The sequence below is a fragment of the Pleurodeles waltl genome, chromosome 2_1 (assembly GCF_031143425.1).
Source record: "Pleurodeles waltl isolate 20211129_DDA chromosome 2_1, aPleWal1.hap1.20221129, whole genome shotgun sequence".
In the NCBI taxonomy this organism is placed as follows: Eukaryota; Metazoa; Chordata; class Amphibia; order Caudata; family Salamandridae; genus Pleurodeles; species Pleurodeles waltl.
In genome coordinates this window covers 202,074,102-202,092,982 of record NC_090438.1, presented here as the reverse complement: position 1 = coordinate 202,092,982, position 18,881 = coordinate 202,074,102, and the positions used below count along the sequence as shown (strand labels likewise).

The window sequence follows — 18,881 nt, the reverse complement described above, 5'->3', positions numbered from 1 at the left end:
CACAAATTCATTATGAGATAGCAGTGCGTGATCCTGAAACATTAACACTCCTTCACGATCCCATGGTTCCAGAGCTGCGCAGCAAGTGTCCCTGAAAATATTGGGATTCAACAAAGAGGAATATTCAGTGCATACGGCAAGCTATTTGCAGCGTATTTTAGCGCTAGCTTCCAGTATGTCAAGGCTGCATGTAGTAGAAGGAGCTCGGTGCAGGCACTCCAGGGCATAACAACTTGTAGAGTAGACAATTTGTGACCTGTGTTGGTGAGTAACCAATTTCCGACAAATTGTTACCAGCTAACCAGTATGTCAACCACTTCAGCTGTCCAGCTATACAGTATGATATAAAATCCGGGGCACCCAATCCCCCTCCGAACGTGGGTAGGTGTAACTTAGTAAGGCCCCCTTTTTGGGAGCCACTAACCCAGATGAGCGGAATACTCCTGCCGGTACCACCCCTGGCAAATTGACAAAATGGTACAATAGTCTCGGTAACATAACCATTTTGCTAGAGCCAATCGTCCAGCACCCGAGAGGGGCAGCGTGGTCCAGAAGCTAATTTGTGATTTAAGGGTATTGATCGTTCTCACTAGGTTACCCTCTTGTAAGTCCTTTGTGGTGTAGTAAACATGTATGGCCAAATATCGGAAGGTGTGAGTAGCAAGCAGCAGTTCGGAGCTTTCAAATCTGGGCCTGCAACATAGGCGCTAAAGTAAAAAGCACAAGACTTTTCAATGTTAATGAGGAGGCCTGACAAGGCCCCGAATGTTGTAAGCAGACGAGGTATACCCTGCAATCCGGTATGGAGATCAAGGAAGTAAATGATCATATAATCTGCATACAAATATACTGAATGGAACTCCTGACCCATATGTATACCCCCACTCCCTCGAATCTTGGTGGATATGCTGTGCTACTGGTTTCAGCACTAGGACAAATAACAGGGGTGAAAGGGGGCAAACCTGTCTAGTCCCACCACCTGGTAGGTGTCTGAAATATGTAGGCCTGTCTTAGCCCTTGCAGTTGGATTCCGATAAAAAAGGAAGACCCACTTTGTATATTCTTGTGGGATGCCAAATAATGTCTGTGCTGCTATCATGTAATTCCACCCCAGTGTATCAAATGCTTGTCGCACATCCAGTGAAACACATCATGCATATGGGTAAAGATCATGCGACGCAGTCATGGCCTGAAACATTCTGCTGATATGAGGTGTTGCGGCGTGTTATGAATATGACATGAGTCAATATTGCATATGGAAAGGCTGTGATGCCAACCTAGTATACCTGGGTACTAACATTCATTGGTAAATGTAAGTGCCTTACACCTTATTCTCTGCAAACTGGTTTTGAGTGCCACTATGTGTGTCTCAGTAAAATGTATTTTTTTATTAAAGGCCACTACTTCCATAAGCTGTGGACTGTGGTAGGAAGAAACAAAGTGTCAGTTGAGCAAACTGATAGTTAAGATATTTGATGAAAGGTCCTTTTGTTCATGCATAATATTTATATTACACAGTGGTGGTCGAAACTGTAGTTTTTTCTGAGTCACATCTTCCAAAGGAAGAGCATTTTTATGTTGTTAATAACTTTCCCACCATTTGTCAAATCTACATGACCCTTTCTAAAAAAAAAATAAGAATAATTCATCCACCTCAGCGCCTTCCTGCAAAGATTGAGGTGATTGGTCAGAAGGAGGCTGAGAAAAAGGAGGATGGGGGCAAAACAGTTTTTTTCCCAGGCTTTTTCCGTAGGAAAAATAAGACAACTATACAGAAAAAAACAGCTGAACAGACGTACACCAAATTTGACAGAAACTATAGGTTTATCCAGACAGCATGCTTATTGTGATTTTGTGTCATATTGGCGAAATTAAGGTTTAAAATTGATAGATATCTGTTCCTGCAGAACTAGCATGAGGAAAAATGACAAAATGCGCAATCTGATTGGTCACTCTCGCAAGATACCCGCATGAGGGCGCAATGTGATTGGCAGCCCTAATATGAAGAAAAATGTGGCAGCAGCCATTTTAGGACTCTAGGACTGCCAGAATGCTCAAAAACAAAAAAAGCACACACCCCACATTGGGATCCCTTGCCCTGTAGACCTAGTGTGGAGAAAGGGGGTCACATAGGGACAGCACCCTGGGGGCAAAGATTCTCCAAAACAAAATACTTTAAGTTTGCTGTGGTCCTGCTAGAGTCAGCCGGCCCACTATTTGGTCCCATGTGACCCTGCAGGACTATCACAGGAGTCCTGTGGGACCCAAAAAAAAAAAGTGGGCTGTGGTCAACGGCTGTATGCATCAAGGTGCCAAGCCCAAAGACTGTTCGTGGGGAGGTTTCAACTCTGCTGCAAGGCACCAGTCCCCGCCATAAAACCACAGAAGTTTGTCAATTGTACATAAATGACATAAGTATAACTTTCCCTGCTGTGATGCACTGCTTAGGACCTCGCACATTCAACCACTGCTAACATGGTGTAAACTTTACTTATGTCAATTGCATACAATTGGTGAATTTCCCTGGGTTTATGCTTTTTAAACTGTAGTGCTTTTTTAGTGCGTATCTAAGGTTTTTACACAAGTTAAAATTCTACTACCTTTTTCAGATGTAACTTAGCTTTAACGTTTGGTTTTCATATGCATACCAAACATAAATAAAATCCATTGGCGGGTTGACACTTGGTATGTATAGTTAGGTCAGCGTTTCTGTAAGAAATACTTTATTTTTTTGCCTATTTCTGAAAGTTTTGGGATGATCTGTCAGCCGAGGGGGGGAGGGGGCCAAAACGCAAAATCCAAATGCATATTCAGTAGACTTTTGTCAGAACTATTTCTGCAAAAGCTGCTGAACAGAATTACACCAAATTTCTCAGGAAGCTAAATTTTGGTTCACAGACTACGCTTTGGTGTAAATCTGTTCAGTAGTTTTTTTGAAAAAATTTAGTTACAAAATATTTACATATCTGGACGGTTGGGTCCCATTGACTCCCTCAAGAGTATCACCAGTGCACCAATTAAAAAATAGAGCTTTCTGATTGGCCCAGGAAGCTCTTGCACTGTGAGAGCAGCCGGCTGGGGCCACAAGTTCGCTTGGACTCCCCCTGCGGCCCCCAACATTTGGTATGTGGGTGCCACAGGTGGGCACCGGGGCACCCACTTCTGGCCTCGGGGTGGGGGGATCAATGAAATCACAAATGATGTCAGAAAAAGTGATGTAATATGTGATGTCATAAGTAACGCATGGTGCGGGCGCCACTTACACTTAGCCCTGCTAATTATAACTGGTGAATTTCTGTGTTTTTTAAGGTCAAAACATTATTTTGGCGCTGACATAGTCCCCTACCTATAACAACATTTTATCCCTTTGTTTTTGCTTTCAGTGAATATATATGTATATGTGTATCTATATATAGTCACTGAAAAAAAAAAAAACGCTTACAGGGACGTTATAGTTAGGATCATGTTTTACATGCACAAAACCATAGAAATTCAACAGTTATGGTTATACTTATGTGAAGAAACTAACTTAAGTTATAGTTTCTTAACCTAAGTATAACTGCTGAATTGCTATTGTTTTGTATGTATAAAGTAATATACAATTTCGAAGCATTAATCCAACCACTGCTGCCAGGCCCTGCAACCTACCCCCCTATGTGCAGCCAGTCCATTGGCCATGCACAGCGGGGATTTAGTGTGCAAGTGTTTTTTTTTTTTTTTTTTCTTTTGTTTTTTTTTCTTTTACCCCCCACATGCAGGCAATCCAACACTGTGCACACGGGGTTTGGTGTGTGAGTGGCTGTGTTTTTTTTGTTGTGCGTTGGATCCACTGATTCATTGTGAAGGTATACTGTGTGAGTCCTCGCATAGGCTCTAAAAAAAATTGTTGGGTAATTTCTTGTCCATGAGGGGTCCCATATACCCCCTCCATCTTTCCTACGGGATCAGGATACCTGTATCTGACCTCTTATGCCATTTTTCACTTTGTCCCCAAACCTTCTGCCCCTCTGGGCCAACTGAGAAACAAGATGTCAGCAGCAACTTTTCTCTCAGGTTGCAGCCAGCCAGTCAGGGCCTTGCTTTTGGTTCTGGATCGAAAGAGGATCTGCATCCCTAGATATACTTAAATATTTTACCTTTAAAAACTCCGAAATACCACCCCCCCCCCCCCCCCCCCCCCCACACTCCCCCTTCTCATTATTCTCTTAACAAATTGCCTCAAAACTTTCAAGGCAGAAGCTGAAGTGAGTGGCAAACTAGTTCTGAACATTTCACGAAGATTTGTGAAACAGCACCAAATTCATAGGCAAAACAAAAATGCCATTCCTCTGGAAATTAGATGTAACTATGTAACTACCTAATACCTAGCTATAGATATTCCAACTCAGGCTCTCCGCATAAAGCCTAATCACAGCAGGGCGGCCACGGCGCTGCGGGGACAGAGCACCCCGCTACATATCCAAACTAATTTCTCCAACAAAAGAGATGCGCCGCTATGCCAATTTGCAGCATTGGGAAGCACTTTATTCACAAAATTCTGACGATAATAACAAGCGTTCTTTCCTTAGCATCTAATGCACATACTGTATACCACTTGCTGCGATGTGGTTAAAATTTTAATATCCTGCAAATAGGGACCCTGATGCTTAATTTATCCTGTGAATATTCCATTTTTAGGTATCAGTCTCAGTAACTAAAGCGTTTTAGTTTCAAAGGAACACCACTCTGTATAAAAACGAAACCACTTATTTTGCCAGATGTCCCCTTCATTTGTTTGTCCTGAAGAGAACCTCACACTTCAATCGGGTTTGAAACAGTCAACATTTCAGCACACAATCTGATGTTGGCATAACAATTTGAATGCTGATATAGCCCAATTCTGTGTGCTTTGAACGCATACTTGAGTGCCTTTATTAGATAACTACAACACTTCTACTTCTACATGATTCCTCATTGTATACACTATTTGTATATGTCTTGTATTTTATGTCCTTTTAATAATACTCTATTTTGAGTTTAAATTGCAGTCCATATTAAATCATAACTGGGGTTATAGTGCATCCTTCATGCTTCCATTAGTTGATTGTGGAAAAATTATTTTGGCTTATTGGAATAGGTAAATGAAATCTAGATGAACCGTTGTTTTGATTATATGTGTTCATACCACTATCTATGAAGATTTAGGTCAAGGCACCAACTGTCTTTTGCTGGCAGGCTAATGTCGCCAACTAAGTACCCTGGAAAACATGTGGACCTTGTTTGCTTTTTTCTTTAATCATTCTTCACAAAATAAGAGACTGATCAAGAGTTTGACGTAGAGGATACTCCATTACAACTTCGACAGAGTACCCACTGTCTGCCAAGCTGTAGGTCAGCTTGTCTGATTTATAGATGTGCGGACTTTAGCTATGTCAGCGACAGAGGCTTCTCCAGCTCAGTCATTGACATACTCCTCAGACTCTCATTGAGGTTCAGATATATCGCAGTCTGTCCAATTTATAGTGGACAGTGTTATTCTTCTTTTTTTTTTCTTTCTTGCTCTTCATCACTGCCACGGAAAGGCTGGCAGTGAGGGACTGTTAAAAAAAATAATAATAATAATAAATAAAAAATAAGCAAATAAAATAAAATTACCCCCACACCATGGAAGTTGTGTCTTGCCATTAGTTTTACTTTCTCCAACAACGAACTCACGCTTTTATTTTTTTTTTATTTGGAAAAAGTAAAATGTAAAAGATTGACAGTTGGTGATCATGTTCGACAGAGCATCCGTCAATATTTTACAACATTTAAGGGTTCTGCTGTGATTGCGGAACCTGCCAATGTTTATAGTTCTCCACTGGGCTGACTATTGAATCTGGCTAATGAAGGACCCTCTGTAAGGTGGGAGTAAAATGCTCCACTATACCAACTGAATTACCTCAGCCTGCCAAACTTTCAATCAGCCCCTAAATCTGTTACTCAGTTTACTGTTGCCAATAAAAACTCACTTTCACTCTCGAGTATGTTACTTTGTTCCTTGTGTGAAATACAGTCAATGTACATTTTGTGCTTTTACTGCAGTCAATGTAATCCTTTGAATCATTATGGAAATCCGATGTCAAGTAAACCTTTACTAGTAGTAGGTCCTATCAGTGATTCAAAAGGCACTCTCCACAGTATGTTGGTGTCACCTGGTGATTTTTATTTTTTGTATTTTTTTTCTTGGTTCGACCAGAAAATAACAAGAGGGCTTTTAAACTCTTGTAATTCTGCAGAATAATGAGCATGAGCAACTGAATTGAGTCCCTATTTACACCAGGTCTATTCCCAAAATGGATGCCCCACTGAAATTATACAATTTGAAGTTCCATCTGTAAAATAAATGTCTTCTCAACAGTCTCTATTACATTTAGTTGCAGATTCATTTGTTCCATAATTCACAAATAAGTCTCAAATGCTGTTCTGTACGGTGATCACTTCAACAAAGAATCTCAGCAGCCTTGTGTTGCTCCCAGAAAGAGTTACTTTGAAGTGAGACACCAACCTGATGATCCCTGAGGTTGAAAACAAAACTAAGGAAGGACATTTCATGATAAATGAAGTCAAGAGATGCAGCAAGCAACTAGCCTAGGCTTGAAGGGTGTACCCCAGAGGAGTGGTAAAATCAAGTCAAGGTTCCCCTAGGGCATTACAAACAGTTTGTGAGGGAGGGTGTGAGGTACGTTTAGTAAATATTATCACAACAGGTGATTTAAGCAGGGGTGATTGATCCAGCAAATGTAGAAAGCTCCAAATGTCAGACAATGTACGTTTTGCAGTGCCCATTGCAAGGCCTTGCTGGACTGAAGACAAGACAAGACAAAAAGACATCGGACAGCTTCTCTTTTAAAGGGTCTGTGTCCGAGCAGCATACCAGGTTACAAACTTGTCCTAGCACCCAGCGTAGATGGATTCATGGAGGGGCATCTAGCAGTGAGGTTGACATTCATCACTTCAGATCAATTGCTGCCGCTCAACATCCATGCATCGAGGTGTAAAGTTGTGGATGTTCCATTCCATTAGGATTATGTGTCATTTCAAGTGCTGTCCCAAGGACTCCAACATGCAAAACTGTTGACACTGCGTGTTCATGATAGTGGCAAAAAAAACTAGCTGAGGGTCTCCCCACTTGGTGAGTACACCCTGTACCGCCAGAGTATGTAAGACGCCACTTTTAATCTGCTTGTAAAATCAACAGACAACATCTGCTCAGTTCGTCCGTTCTGGCTTTCAGGGGTTGTGCTATGGGATTGACAATCGGAAAGATGTTCTGGTGCTCCAGCTACCTCGAGAGACACAAAGCCTCTTCACACAGAACCCCTTTCTGCCCTGCTTGTTGCACTACCACATGGAGGTGGTGGTGTCCTTGAGAATGTGTGTCAACCCTCCCTGGATTGATAGCAGGAAAGCCTTCAGGGCCAGACATAGGGCTCGTAGCTCCAGGAGGTTGCTTTGGAATAGATCATCCACTGGGGATCAGAGACCTCTGATCTCCACTTCCTCCAGGTGACCCGACTCTCCAATCCAGTAGCAATGCGTCTGCCAACACTGTCTGCTCCGAGTGAAGGCAGGAGAGTGGTTTGCTGCAAGACAGACTGATTGGTCAGCTACCACTATATATATTGGGTCGTCTTCTCCAAGACTTGAACAGTGTTTGAAAGGTAACCTTGATGTGAGGCCACTGGGAGTTTAGTTTCACGTCCAGGCTTCCATGTTCCACTTGGTGTAGTTTACATGGAGGATACTTAAGGCTAAAAGGCCAAGAAGCCTCTTAACCAAACTCGCAGAATTGAGCCTAAATTATTGGAATCCTAGCTTGACTGTCCCAGATATTTTGCTTTTAGGGAAAGCCTTGTACTCCACTGTGTACAGGGTTGCCTAATGAATGGAAGCCTTCATAATGGAATTGGGTGGGACTGTGGTTCGTTTATGAAAGCCTCAACAATGTTAGGAGTTCAGAAGTCATCTGGAGGTGGTCCACGACTGACCGCAGCTAGCCTGCCTTCAGCTGCAAGTCATCAACGAACAGGAATAATGAAGCTTTTTACCCCCAAAGATGGGCAGGGACACCCATCATCACTTTTGTGAGCACCCGAGGGGCACTGGTGATGCTGAAGGAGCTCATGGCCCACTTTGAACCACAGGTAATGTAGGACTGCAGGTTTAGTATATGAAAATGATAAGCCAATGTGAGCACTTTAAATTTGTCCTTCTGCAGGAAAATGTTCAAGGGTCAGAGGTCCATTATGGGCTTGAGGCCCATGTCTTTCTTTTATTAAATGAGTAGTGGAAATAGCAACCTCTGCCTTTCTCCAAACTGGTACCTGATAAATGTTACCATTGGCAAGCAACATGATTACGTCCTACCCTGAGATAGACATTTGTTCCTCCTTAATTCATTCTGGTGTGTGAAGAATATTGGGTGGGGAAGAGAGAAACGGTAAGGAGTAGCCCTTTTGAACAACCTACTAGACCTATCTGTCGGATGTGATGAATCATCACCCTGGGAGGAAATGTTTTAGGCATGAGTGCTGGGGACAAGTTAAAGCGGTCAGTTGCCTGTTGTAGCAGAGGAAGATGATTTGGAGGACTGGTGCCCTGTGTGCCTGCTGCCTTTCAAAGGGCTGGGCTGTCTGCTACATCACTGGCTGTGAAGGTGGTTGTTGCGTATATACCAGCCCCTAAATATTTAGAACCAGTGGGGAAATTGCTTTGCAAGGGTCAGCGGCCCCCACAAATGCACTGTAGCTCTGCTATCTTTAAAGTGTTCAAGAGTGAATCAGCCTTCGCTCCAAAGAGGCAAAACCCACCAAAGGGCATATCCATTAGCAGTGCCTGTACAGCACCAGAAAATCCGGTTGATCTCATCCAGGCATGGCTGTGAAGTACAACACTGATAACATCTGTACTACCAATGTAGTGTCTGGGATGAAAATCTGGGCGGACGACATACTATGTCATGTCCTGCCTGGTGTGAATCATCTGAGCCAAAGAGACCATAAGGACCTCTGTGACTGCTGGCAATATCTCACTAGCAATGTCCCAATGACATTTTTAGTTGGCCCAATTGGCCAGACTTACTTTTACAGATGACAGGCTGGCAGACTGGAACATTTGCTTACAAAGGCATACATTCTTTAGGATTCTCTCCAGGGGTTTGGCCAGAGATGTATTAGGATTCATGTTACTGATCAAAGCCTACACAATGAGACTTTCTGCAGTATAGTGCTTAGTGAGAAAATATCGGTCACTTGGCGCCAGCTTATTTACCCTAGCCACCTGCTGTCAGGCGCGCAAGAACATGTTTTTGACTAGGAGGCCATCAAAGTGTCTGTCATTGCAGTAAAGGGCAGTAGGAGTTTAAGCCAGTAGGATCATTTTTAAATCTGTCCTTCCGTAGGTAGGTAATCAAGCGTCAGAGGTCCATTATAGGCTTGAGGTCCGAGTCCGTTTTTTGGGACCAGGACATAGTGTAAATAACAAGCCCTGCTATTCTCCAAATCTAATACCTGCTAAATGGCACCCTTGGTGAGCAACAGGCATTTGTGAGAGAGTCTTTAAGTGGAAGCAAGGGCTCTGATATTGCTGGCCCAGGCTGCAAACGTTCCGTCAAAGCATTTCGTCCTTGTCTCAGTAGAAGGCAGCTGTAATTCTAGTGCATTAGCTGCCCACTGAGCCGTCACTGCAAATGAGACCCTTTCTTCTGTTGGTGGACCTTGTGAGAGTCAAGCTCTGTCACAGGTGAGGTATCAAGAGCACTGGTGTTTTTATAAATCCAGGTCTGAGGCATCATAAGTATAATGAGAGGAGGCAAACCGTCCCCCTGCAATCATCAGTATCCTGAGACGCACCCTGTTCTTCCGCAGTATCAAAGACCAGCCTAAAGGCCAATGGATCCTTTTCTGATAGTTGTGACGTGGTAGAGAAAATAGGTTATATTCAAGCTGGTTGAGCTTTTCTAATTTTGAGGCAGGGTATCAGTTGCACTTGAGCAAAGTCTATTCTGGGTCAGACGTGAGCATCTTCACCGGATCGTCGCACAGTGCCAGTGGATGTCGCATTGTTGCCTGGGCGTTGCAGACTGGCGTGGATCTCGTGGCCAGAGGGGAAGTCTGTGCTTGAGTCAGTACGGCCCTGGTAATGTTCCCAAGACGGCAGGTGGCACCAGGGAAGGACGCGCAGGTGGTAATCTGACAGGAAACCCCTGCAGTTTTGTGATGCCTAGAACTGTATCATCCAGGGATGGAAGATTTGTGCCATGGCTGTTTGAAGGCATCTATCTGCCTTGGGGTCTGCTTTAATGAATCCAGAATGACTGTTGTGATATGTATGTGTGTGTTAGTGTATCGAAAGTACTTAGTTCATGTAAGTAAGTAATTGAGGCTAGCAAACACACTTATTTACAGGTGTTTTGCGGCTAAACCGATTCTTCAGGTTGTTAATGAGTCCATGAAAAAGTGCTTTGTACTGTGAACGGTCTGATCTTCCCTGTAGTCGAGTGATTTCGGGGGATCTGTGTAGACTTCAAGACTAGTTTTATATATACCTACATGTATTTTTCCAAATTGTTAACATCTTAATGTGTAGGTTCATCGAGAGTCGCAACAGTGAACACGTTACTAGACATATTGTGTTCTGCGTACAAGGCTCCCCTTCTGAGTGTAATCTCAACCTACTTTCCTGAATTTGCAGCCTGATGAAATTTGGTAGTCACAAACCTGTACTACTTATTAGAGCATACACAAGCGTGACTGTGTAATACACCCACACAAAACCCGAAAACCTTACAACACATGCAGCTCTGTACCCTTACAATAAGTACACAAAAATACCCGATCCTCAGACCAGACTTCCCATAACATAACACAGAGATCACTATGTATCCTGGCTATTTGTACATGGCCGTTTATGATTGTGTGTTGCTAATGTACACGTGTACTACAGTTTAGTTCAGCTGACACAAAGGGCAGTGACCCATACATCTGGTGGCTGTGTACTGACTTCACTGTAACTGTTACCCATGGACGTTTATTTGCGAACAATCTTTCAGAATAGTGGATTCACGTCCTCACACGAGGAAGAAATAGAAGTCAGCTATTCGGTAGCATTTCATCCCTTCTCTGGCTGTTTATTTTTAGCATCCACCTTTGGGAACTTTAGAGATCATTCCTATTCCGGCAATCTAATACCAAAGAATCTGAGACAATTCAGTTTTCCCAGCGTTTACATATATTTTTAATAATTTTTGTGTATGCAGCCCTTCGATCTTGCATTCGTCCTCTTTTCTTATGTGTGGACGTTGCCACAACCGTTGGCAAGTCAGTAGGCCTCGCGTTAATATGTTAAGAGATGCAAACATAACTTGCATGTTTAGTTGCATTAACACTTGAAGTCAGGTCCGTTATTTTTGACAGTTCTTGTTTTATTTTGGAATTATTACGTGTTGGTGCTGAGTTGATAGCTCCCTGCATGTCCTTAGAGTACTAAGCGTAGCAATAATGAGTTTGCATTGATGGATCATCGGTAATATTTCGGACAACCTGTACATACGGAATTGTCTTCTTTCACGTAACCATACTGTTGTACTGTAACCTGCCAGCCAACGAGGTTATCCTGCAGGAGGGTAGAACCTTCTTTTGTCAACAAAATAAACATGAACAGTTGTCCTCAAACATCAACAAGATGTGTTTTGTGTGTGTGGAATGCCTCACATCTATTTGATGTGCCACATATAAAGTGGAATGAGAGTTTCCGATGATTCAACATTTGTTTTTGGTGACACCCATGTGAACAGACTTCGTTGTTTTCAGGTGCATACATTCTCTGGGTATAGAGGTTAAAAATGTGTTTTCTGATTTGCCCCATTCTACCACACCAGCAAATTTAGAAGAGTCAGCAAGAGTACTAAATAAGTGATGATTGAGGTGAAGGTAGTTTTTAAATAGCAGAGGCAAAGCCAGAAGGTCTGACTTGCATTTTGAGACAAGGTAAATGGATTTTACAGATGCCCTATGCAGTGACCAAAACAAACCAAAAAGCAATTATTTTCTTTATTTATTGTATCTACAAGATAAAGATTTTAATGTGCCATGGTTCAGTGAACCTTTGAGCCGTAAAATAGTCATTTAGGCATTGAAATACAAGTAATCCATAGGAAGCAGATTGATACAGCAAACACAGTAGATAGAGGTTAGAGGAAAATAGTCCTCTGGGCATATCCAAAGATCACGAAGTATTTTTTTAAGAATTGTTAACAATATGTGAAGTCAATATTGTACTGTCAAGCCAGACCTTAAAATAGTATACATGAAGTTGGAAAGTCTTTTCGCACAAGAATTGTGCTCACTGTGGAAAATAAGTGAAGTCTTAGGCTTGGAGCAGGTCAGGGTGGGAGTGAAGGAATGGGGGTGCAATAAAGCATGAACAGGTCGTTTTGACTGCAAGACGAAGATATGGAAGAGGGGAAAAGTGTGTGTGTTTGTTTTGATGATGTCATGATGTAATTGGTGGATTCTGGTTCCAGAACATGAGAGGTATAAAAGAACTGCAATAGGATAATGAGTTATCTGGAGTGGATCTATGCATGTGTACATATATAAATTTGCATATTAAGTTGTCAGATTCTTTTAGATGCAAATTGAATTCAAGGCTTGTATTGTAAGATAAGTCTGTGTTGCTAGGAAGTGTTTGGATGGTTTAGACTTGCGTGAACAAGGCTGTATAGACCTAGTTTTATGCATTGTGTTGAGTGGTTTTACAGGTATCCCGCATGTGGGGTTATTGTGGGCGAATTTAAAGGGTTTGAACATGTGACTCAGGTCAAACAAGGAATACAAATGACACACTAGTTAAGAGTGGTGCAGTGTCTGGAAAATTTGACAAGTAAGCTTGACAAAGTGAGCAGAGACCCTATAATTGATTTGGGTAAATAAACTGTACACATAAAACACATATTAAAAATAAATGTCGATCTGACACTGAGTCGAGAGATGCCCCCTTCGTTAGATTGACAAATTATTTGCAGTGCTGAGCCAGTTAAAGTGCTTTTTTAAACTGATCTCACAATCAATTTACCATAAAGTGGTTTTCACCAAAGAATCTTTGCATTTAGTAGCTTTTGTCCCACCTGATAGTCTTTCAGAATAGGCACCTTCCAGTATAATCTACCTGTTTTGATGCCTTCCACATAGCATGATGAGTGCTCTCATTGGTACTGGATCCACAGTAATGAAATAGGTTAAAGCCAAGAGAAATTCGCTGAGGTGGAGTGCTTTGGGCATGTAATCTTGTGTGATGGTGAAGTAATCTGGGCCCACCTCCAGAGAAGAAGGGTTCTGCTATCTAACACCCTTGCACAAGGACTTAGTCAAGGCACTAATAAGAATTAGAAATCTAATTGGACTGCAACCCACACACAGTTCACTGAACACTAATGTACAGGAGTGCTTACCGGTGCATATCAGACCAACAAGAGAAGTTCAGGGTCATGAATAATAACACTAATAGCGGGATATGCATTTTACAATGTATATTTTTAAAGTCCTAATCTAGAGCTCAAAATATGAATGGCAACCATACAGAAAGCAAAAAACGAATGCAACTAAGTATGTTATTATGGTCTGCAAGAACAGTAGAAATATTTGAAAAATGATTATTGAATTTTTAGCATTTTCTCACCACTGGTCTTTTTCTAAGCACTATGCTAAATCTGGCTAAAGCAGTGAATAGCAAGCCATTATGCGATGGGAAACAGTCTTTACATCGTGATTTTTACATCGCAGTACATTTACGATGAATTTATTACCACACAAGTTTTTGCCACATATAGGCCTTTACCACACATACTTTTACCATGCATTCAAGGTGAGTATGGGAATTTGTGGGGGGGAATCTCCCCCCAAAAAGATGAAAAATAAATGTGTTCACATTTATTTACCTTACTAATACTTACCTTAGTTAGACTAATAATACATGGTAATAGCATGTGAGGTAAAACACAATGCGTGCTAAAAAGAAAAAATGTGGAGTAAAAAATGTGTTGTAAAGGCATGCAATGTTTTTACTTGCGTCGTTCTGTCTTACAACTTAGTCAGTTTTCTCAAGATTGATCGCCCAGCATACCTGCATTATGAAGTAGCAAGGCAGCTGTTCTATGTCACAGCCTGTTCAGGGGTGGAAATAAACTGTGACAAGCTGAAGGCCATTTTTTCGCACTGTCCCCGATGTCACCTCCGACTGGGGCTTGTTGGTACTGCAAACTGGTGTGAATTCTGGCATGATAGTCCTCGGGCAAAGTCCCTCTCTGACTATGCTTAGATGCCTGAGAATGTATAGTATCTGATTTCAGATTTTGCCTTTTAATATGAAAACAAATGTATTACTTGCAGACACTGAAGCATCAAAAAGTCTAAACCGTCATGGCGACCAGTGCATCATCTCCATTGTCATAATGATTACAGTTGATCAGCATTACAAACAATAAAACCATTTCCTCTTAGACAGTACACAGATATAATGCAGATATTTACAAAAACATGTCCAGTAAAAAGCAATAAGTGAACATGATGCAAATATTTCTACACATGTCTTTAAAACTTCACAAGTTTTATGAAGGAGACAGGACAGTCTGCCGGTACCTAATGATAGGAAACCATGAAGCTATAATGGGAACTGTCAGTGTTCATGATAATGGTATCAAGACATGAATCTGTTGGAGTCCTACAAAGCGAAAATAAGCTTGTATTTGATTGTCAGCGTGAGTGAAATAGACATGGGTGACTGGGTTAGGATCGAGTTGTGTGCTAAGGTTTAGTTCATCCATGATTGATCAAAAGGTCATTGGTTTGTTCGGGGGATGGACAGTGGTGGATGTTGAGAGGCTTGTCAAGGGGAAGAATGGTTGCAGTCAGTGGTTTCTGGTTGAGGCACATTCGTTATGTTGGAGTGTGGATCCACCCCTAAAGTTGCACAAAGATTGTTTCTTATTTCTCCTTCTTTGTTATTTCTCATAATATATTTAAGAGAGTGTCTGAAACAGAAGATGGCAGTGAGAACTGATCCCAAGACCTGTGCGGGCAACAGAGTGGCTGTTATTCCAGATAGCAATGAATCCATTGACATATAGGAGTGTGGAGCAGTAGGTCACAATGTGTTATGGGCACTAACCGCAAAATGCAGTGGCAGCTGGCAAAACTTTTTCTTGACGCAGTAATCCCAACAAACTGGGAGTAATCCAGGTGAATACACAGGAGCAAAGACTAGGAAAATGGCTTACATGACTGCAGTAGAGGAGCGCCTTTGCAAGAGGACTTGAGCTGCTAAAGAAGGTTACTGTAAACCTTGTTCCTTTTGCTACCTCGCTGCATCATGTCAGTGTCTACTAACAGAGTTTAAAACATTTGAAGCAATGTAAGATTTATCAAGGGGTCTTATTTTGTAGTCTCTTCGACATAATTAAGACATATAGAAAATATGGTTCCAATGATAATAGAAGGTTCGACAATGAACTTGGTAGTTGCGTGGCCAGGACCCTAATTTCATTGACTCCTCTTTCGGAATCTCCATATGGAGGTGTGATATTGAGTGGTTTAGGCAGTTAAATTGTGCCTCAGTAATAATGACTGACCTTGTTTGTCATGGCAGGCTAAGACGAATGGATTGTCCCCTGTCTTTCTGGCTAAAGGGTAAACAGCAGGCAATATAAGCAGCTGGATGTCGACAGTTTCCCCTCCCCCCTCCGCCTCCACCACCACCTCCATTTTGCCACTAGAGTGCATATTTGAGTTGTGGATGGCAGCTAAAGTTGACACTTGGGGGCCTTAAGGTGTATCCCTAAAGTGTAGGGACGACGGGCCCTTGCGGTGTCTTTGGCCGAGGCACACAATAGATCAGGCTCCCAACATACTGAGCATAAATGGAAAACTGTGCATAATCCCTTTATGTTAAACTTGTTTTGTCTTCTATTTTAGTCTTGTCAGTCTGGTACAAATGATGCATTGATGTAAAAAAAAAAAATTTGAGTTAATTATCGTATCAACAAAGGGGTTGTACTCCCTTTTTAATATTTCAATGAAAAGCAGGTTTTCGTGATTTTTTTTAATTAAACAAAGTTTGTGTGCACTGGTAGAATTGGGAAGCATACTCTCGTATTAGGGGGATTGAAGAGTCCTCAAAAGCCTGTAAAATTTGTGGAAGGTGGATGGATTTCCTAGTTTCTGACCTACTCGACTGTTTGTGGGCTTGGTAGATAAGGAGACCTGTACATACTATTGTATGATTGTAAGGAAGGAACGATGGTTATTATAGCAGATACTAAAATGTCCCTTGTCATTATCTGAGTAAATAAATCAGGTTGTTATTACACTATAAATGTAATGGATTGGATTAGACTAGGTTGAAGTAATAATTTCTAAATAAGAATAGGACGTTTTTTTTTCTTAATTGTGGAGTTTAAGCAGTGCAATCAGACACAATTTTGTCTTTCCATTAGGTATTTCATCATGGCTTCAGCATCCACACCAAAGTACAATTCCCATTCTTTGGAGTCCTCGTCAATCAGAAGAGTAAGTTTTACTTTTCAAGTACATGATTAGTTTTAGCTTATTTGTGTCATGTATTCAGATGGTGTGATGTTAAAGTTAAACATATTTAAAACAGTCCTCATTGTGCCAAACGTGTAGGCAGTATCCACACAGGGAACTCATTATTCATGAATTCCAGGTAGCACTCTTAGCAGTGGTTCCTGTCGAATTTTAACAGTTTATTACCTTTAAAATGGTGAAACGTCCTTCAGGTACACTTGTAAGTGCCAAATTGTCTGAAGTATTTTTGTCAACCTACAGATTTAGACAATCTATCTCGAAACTGGCCTTCTGCCGAAGTTCAGTAATCCTTGTGACAAACTGAGGTAAATTCAGAAGCGCAGTGATCGCTATAGGTTTAATCTTAAATTAATTTTAAGTGATTTTAAATAAATAATAGATATTTAGGTAGTTCTTTTTGAAACCTGAAGAACATAATGCATTGCTTTTTGTTATTTTTAAAACCCATTTTACTATTATAGGCAACACAAGCATAATAATCCAGACAAAGTAAAAACAATTGACAAGTATAAATAGCATATATAGGAATAATGTTGTATGCTCCACTGGAGGTTACTTTTCAGAGGACAAAGATAAAACAAGGATTCTGCCTCTTTACTCAAAGTTTGTTCGACTAGAGAGTTCTGCATCTGCTACAGTTTTATCAGCTGTACATTTTCTCTTTTTGTAACGAGATTCCTGGGCACTTTTTCACTAAAGCCTGGTTTCTTTCCACCGTTGCTGGTTTAATTCTAAGGATGTATTTGCTTCCGGACAAGACTGATATGAGGATCAGATAACCAGGAAAATGCCTTCTCTAATACTGATTCAAGCCTCACCTATTTAGAGGGGGTAGTTACAACTTGTGCTAAATAGTTTAAGATTACATCTTGAGTATCCGAACACGCATGTGGCAGCCAATGGTGGAATTAAGGTTTCGACTGAGGTCTCTCTCATTCAATCTTCTCATTATATTCACAGTTGATGTTACTGCAGTTTTTGTATTTCAAAAGGTAGTATGATATTGGTTACTCTTTGCCTTTATAGATGTCAAGAGATGGATATCATCAGGATCATGACAGTGATATACCATCCCTCCCAGGAGAAACCAGAGTCACAGGTATGAATAAAATGTAATAAAATAATAATCTGTTTTGATTCTCTTTTACAGCTTTAAACCACTTAGGGCAACACTTAAATATTAACTTTGGTTCTTCTTTCTTTTAACTCTTGTATTATGTCACTTTTGGTTCATAAATATATCCTAATTTCATGACTTAAAATACATTTGCATAATAAGTTTGATACTTGTTAGAATAGTATTTGAGTACCTAATCTACTTCCTCATAAAGCGTTTTCTTTCAGTTATATATTACTTGCATGCCAGAGAGGATCTTTCAGACTTTCTAATATGTAGTGTACTGTTTCCTTAGTAATAGTTACATTTATTTGTAATTTATAGGTTTGTTTACGATTTATAGTGCGCATAGCAGCCCTTATCAGGGTGCCCCAGCGCTAGGAAACCGGCCTAAATTGCTAAAAAAGACCATATTATTAGAAAATCTAGGTTTTCATTGTTTTATAGGCTGCTTTTGATTGGAACAGCCTCCCACTCCACCTCTCTACGTTTCTGAGTTTAGGGTCTAAATATCTGAAGGAGCGCAACTCTTGACTGGCTCGCTTTACTCTTGGAGTGATAGCCAGGTAAAGATTTTTTAGACTCAAGTTTCCTAGAGGTAACATAAAAGCCAATTAGATGCTAAAAGTAATGAAGGTCTGTGTCAATAAAAGCCTGATGGGTGAAACGGAGTTCCTTAAAGTTCAGTTTCTTGGCAATAGGCAACCAATCCAAATGGCTGAGGTGAGTGGAAATGGGGGTAATTTCTATGTATCCAAAGTAGAAGGCGGGCAGCTGCATTTTGGCTGATTTATTTTGTGCTGTGTGCCACCTCACAGATACTTCGGAGTTCTGTGCAGTTTGAACTTTGAGTTCAGGATTGTGGAACAGCTGCAGTCAACTACAGTCCAAGGCCCCTATCATATATTCCTTACCAGCTATTATCAATTCTGTGTCCAGTCAAAGGCTGTTTTGTTTAGCTCTGTTTTTTGGGAGTTTCCTGAATACATAATTGTGCCCTTAAGCTCAGGTTCAGAGATTTCCATAACGTTGTCCCTGAACTGTTAGGGTTTTGCTGCTCTGTTTATTTTCTCTTTTGAAAGTTTGTGAAGAGATCTGATATGGCATAACTGATCCGAGATTCCTGGTTGATGTAATGTGGT

The 18,881-nt window shown here is 41.1% G+C and overlaps 1 protein-coding gene across 1 annotated transcript in view; it reads left to right on the top strand.

Annotated features, from left to right (window-relative positions):
• MTM1 (myotubularin 1) overlaps positions 1-18,881 on the top strand; it is a 411,360-nt gene that overhangs the window by 81,213 nt on the left and 311,266 nt on the right. The window contains exons 2-3 of the mRNA XM_069212406.1: positions 16,511-16,583; positions 17,649-17,721. Of these exons, the coding sequence (XP_069068507.1) occupies positions 16,521-16,583; positions 17,649-17,721 (136 nt within the window). The 5' untranslated portion in view covers positions 16,511-16,520. The remainder of the gene's footprint in view (positions 1-16,510; positions 16,584-17,648; positions 17,722-18,881) is intronic.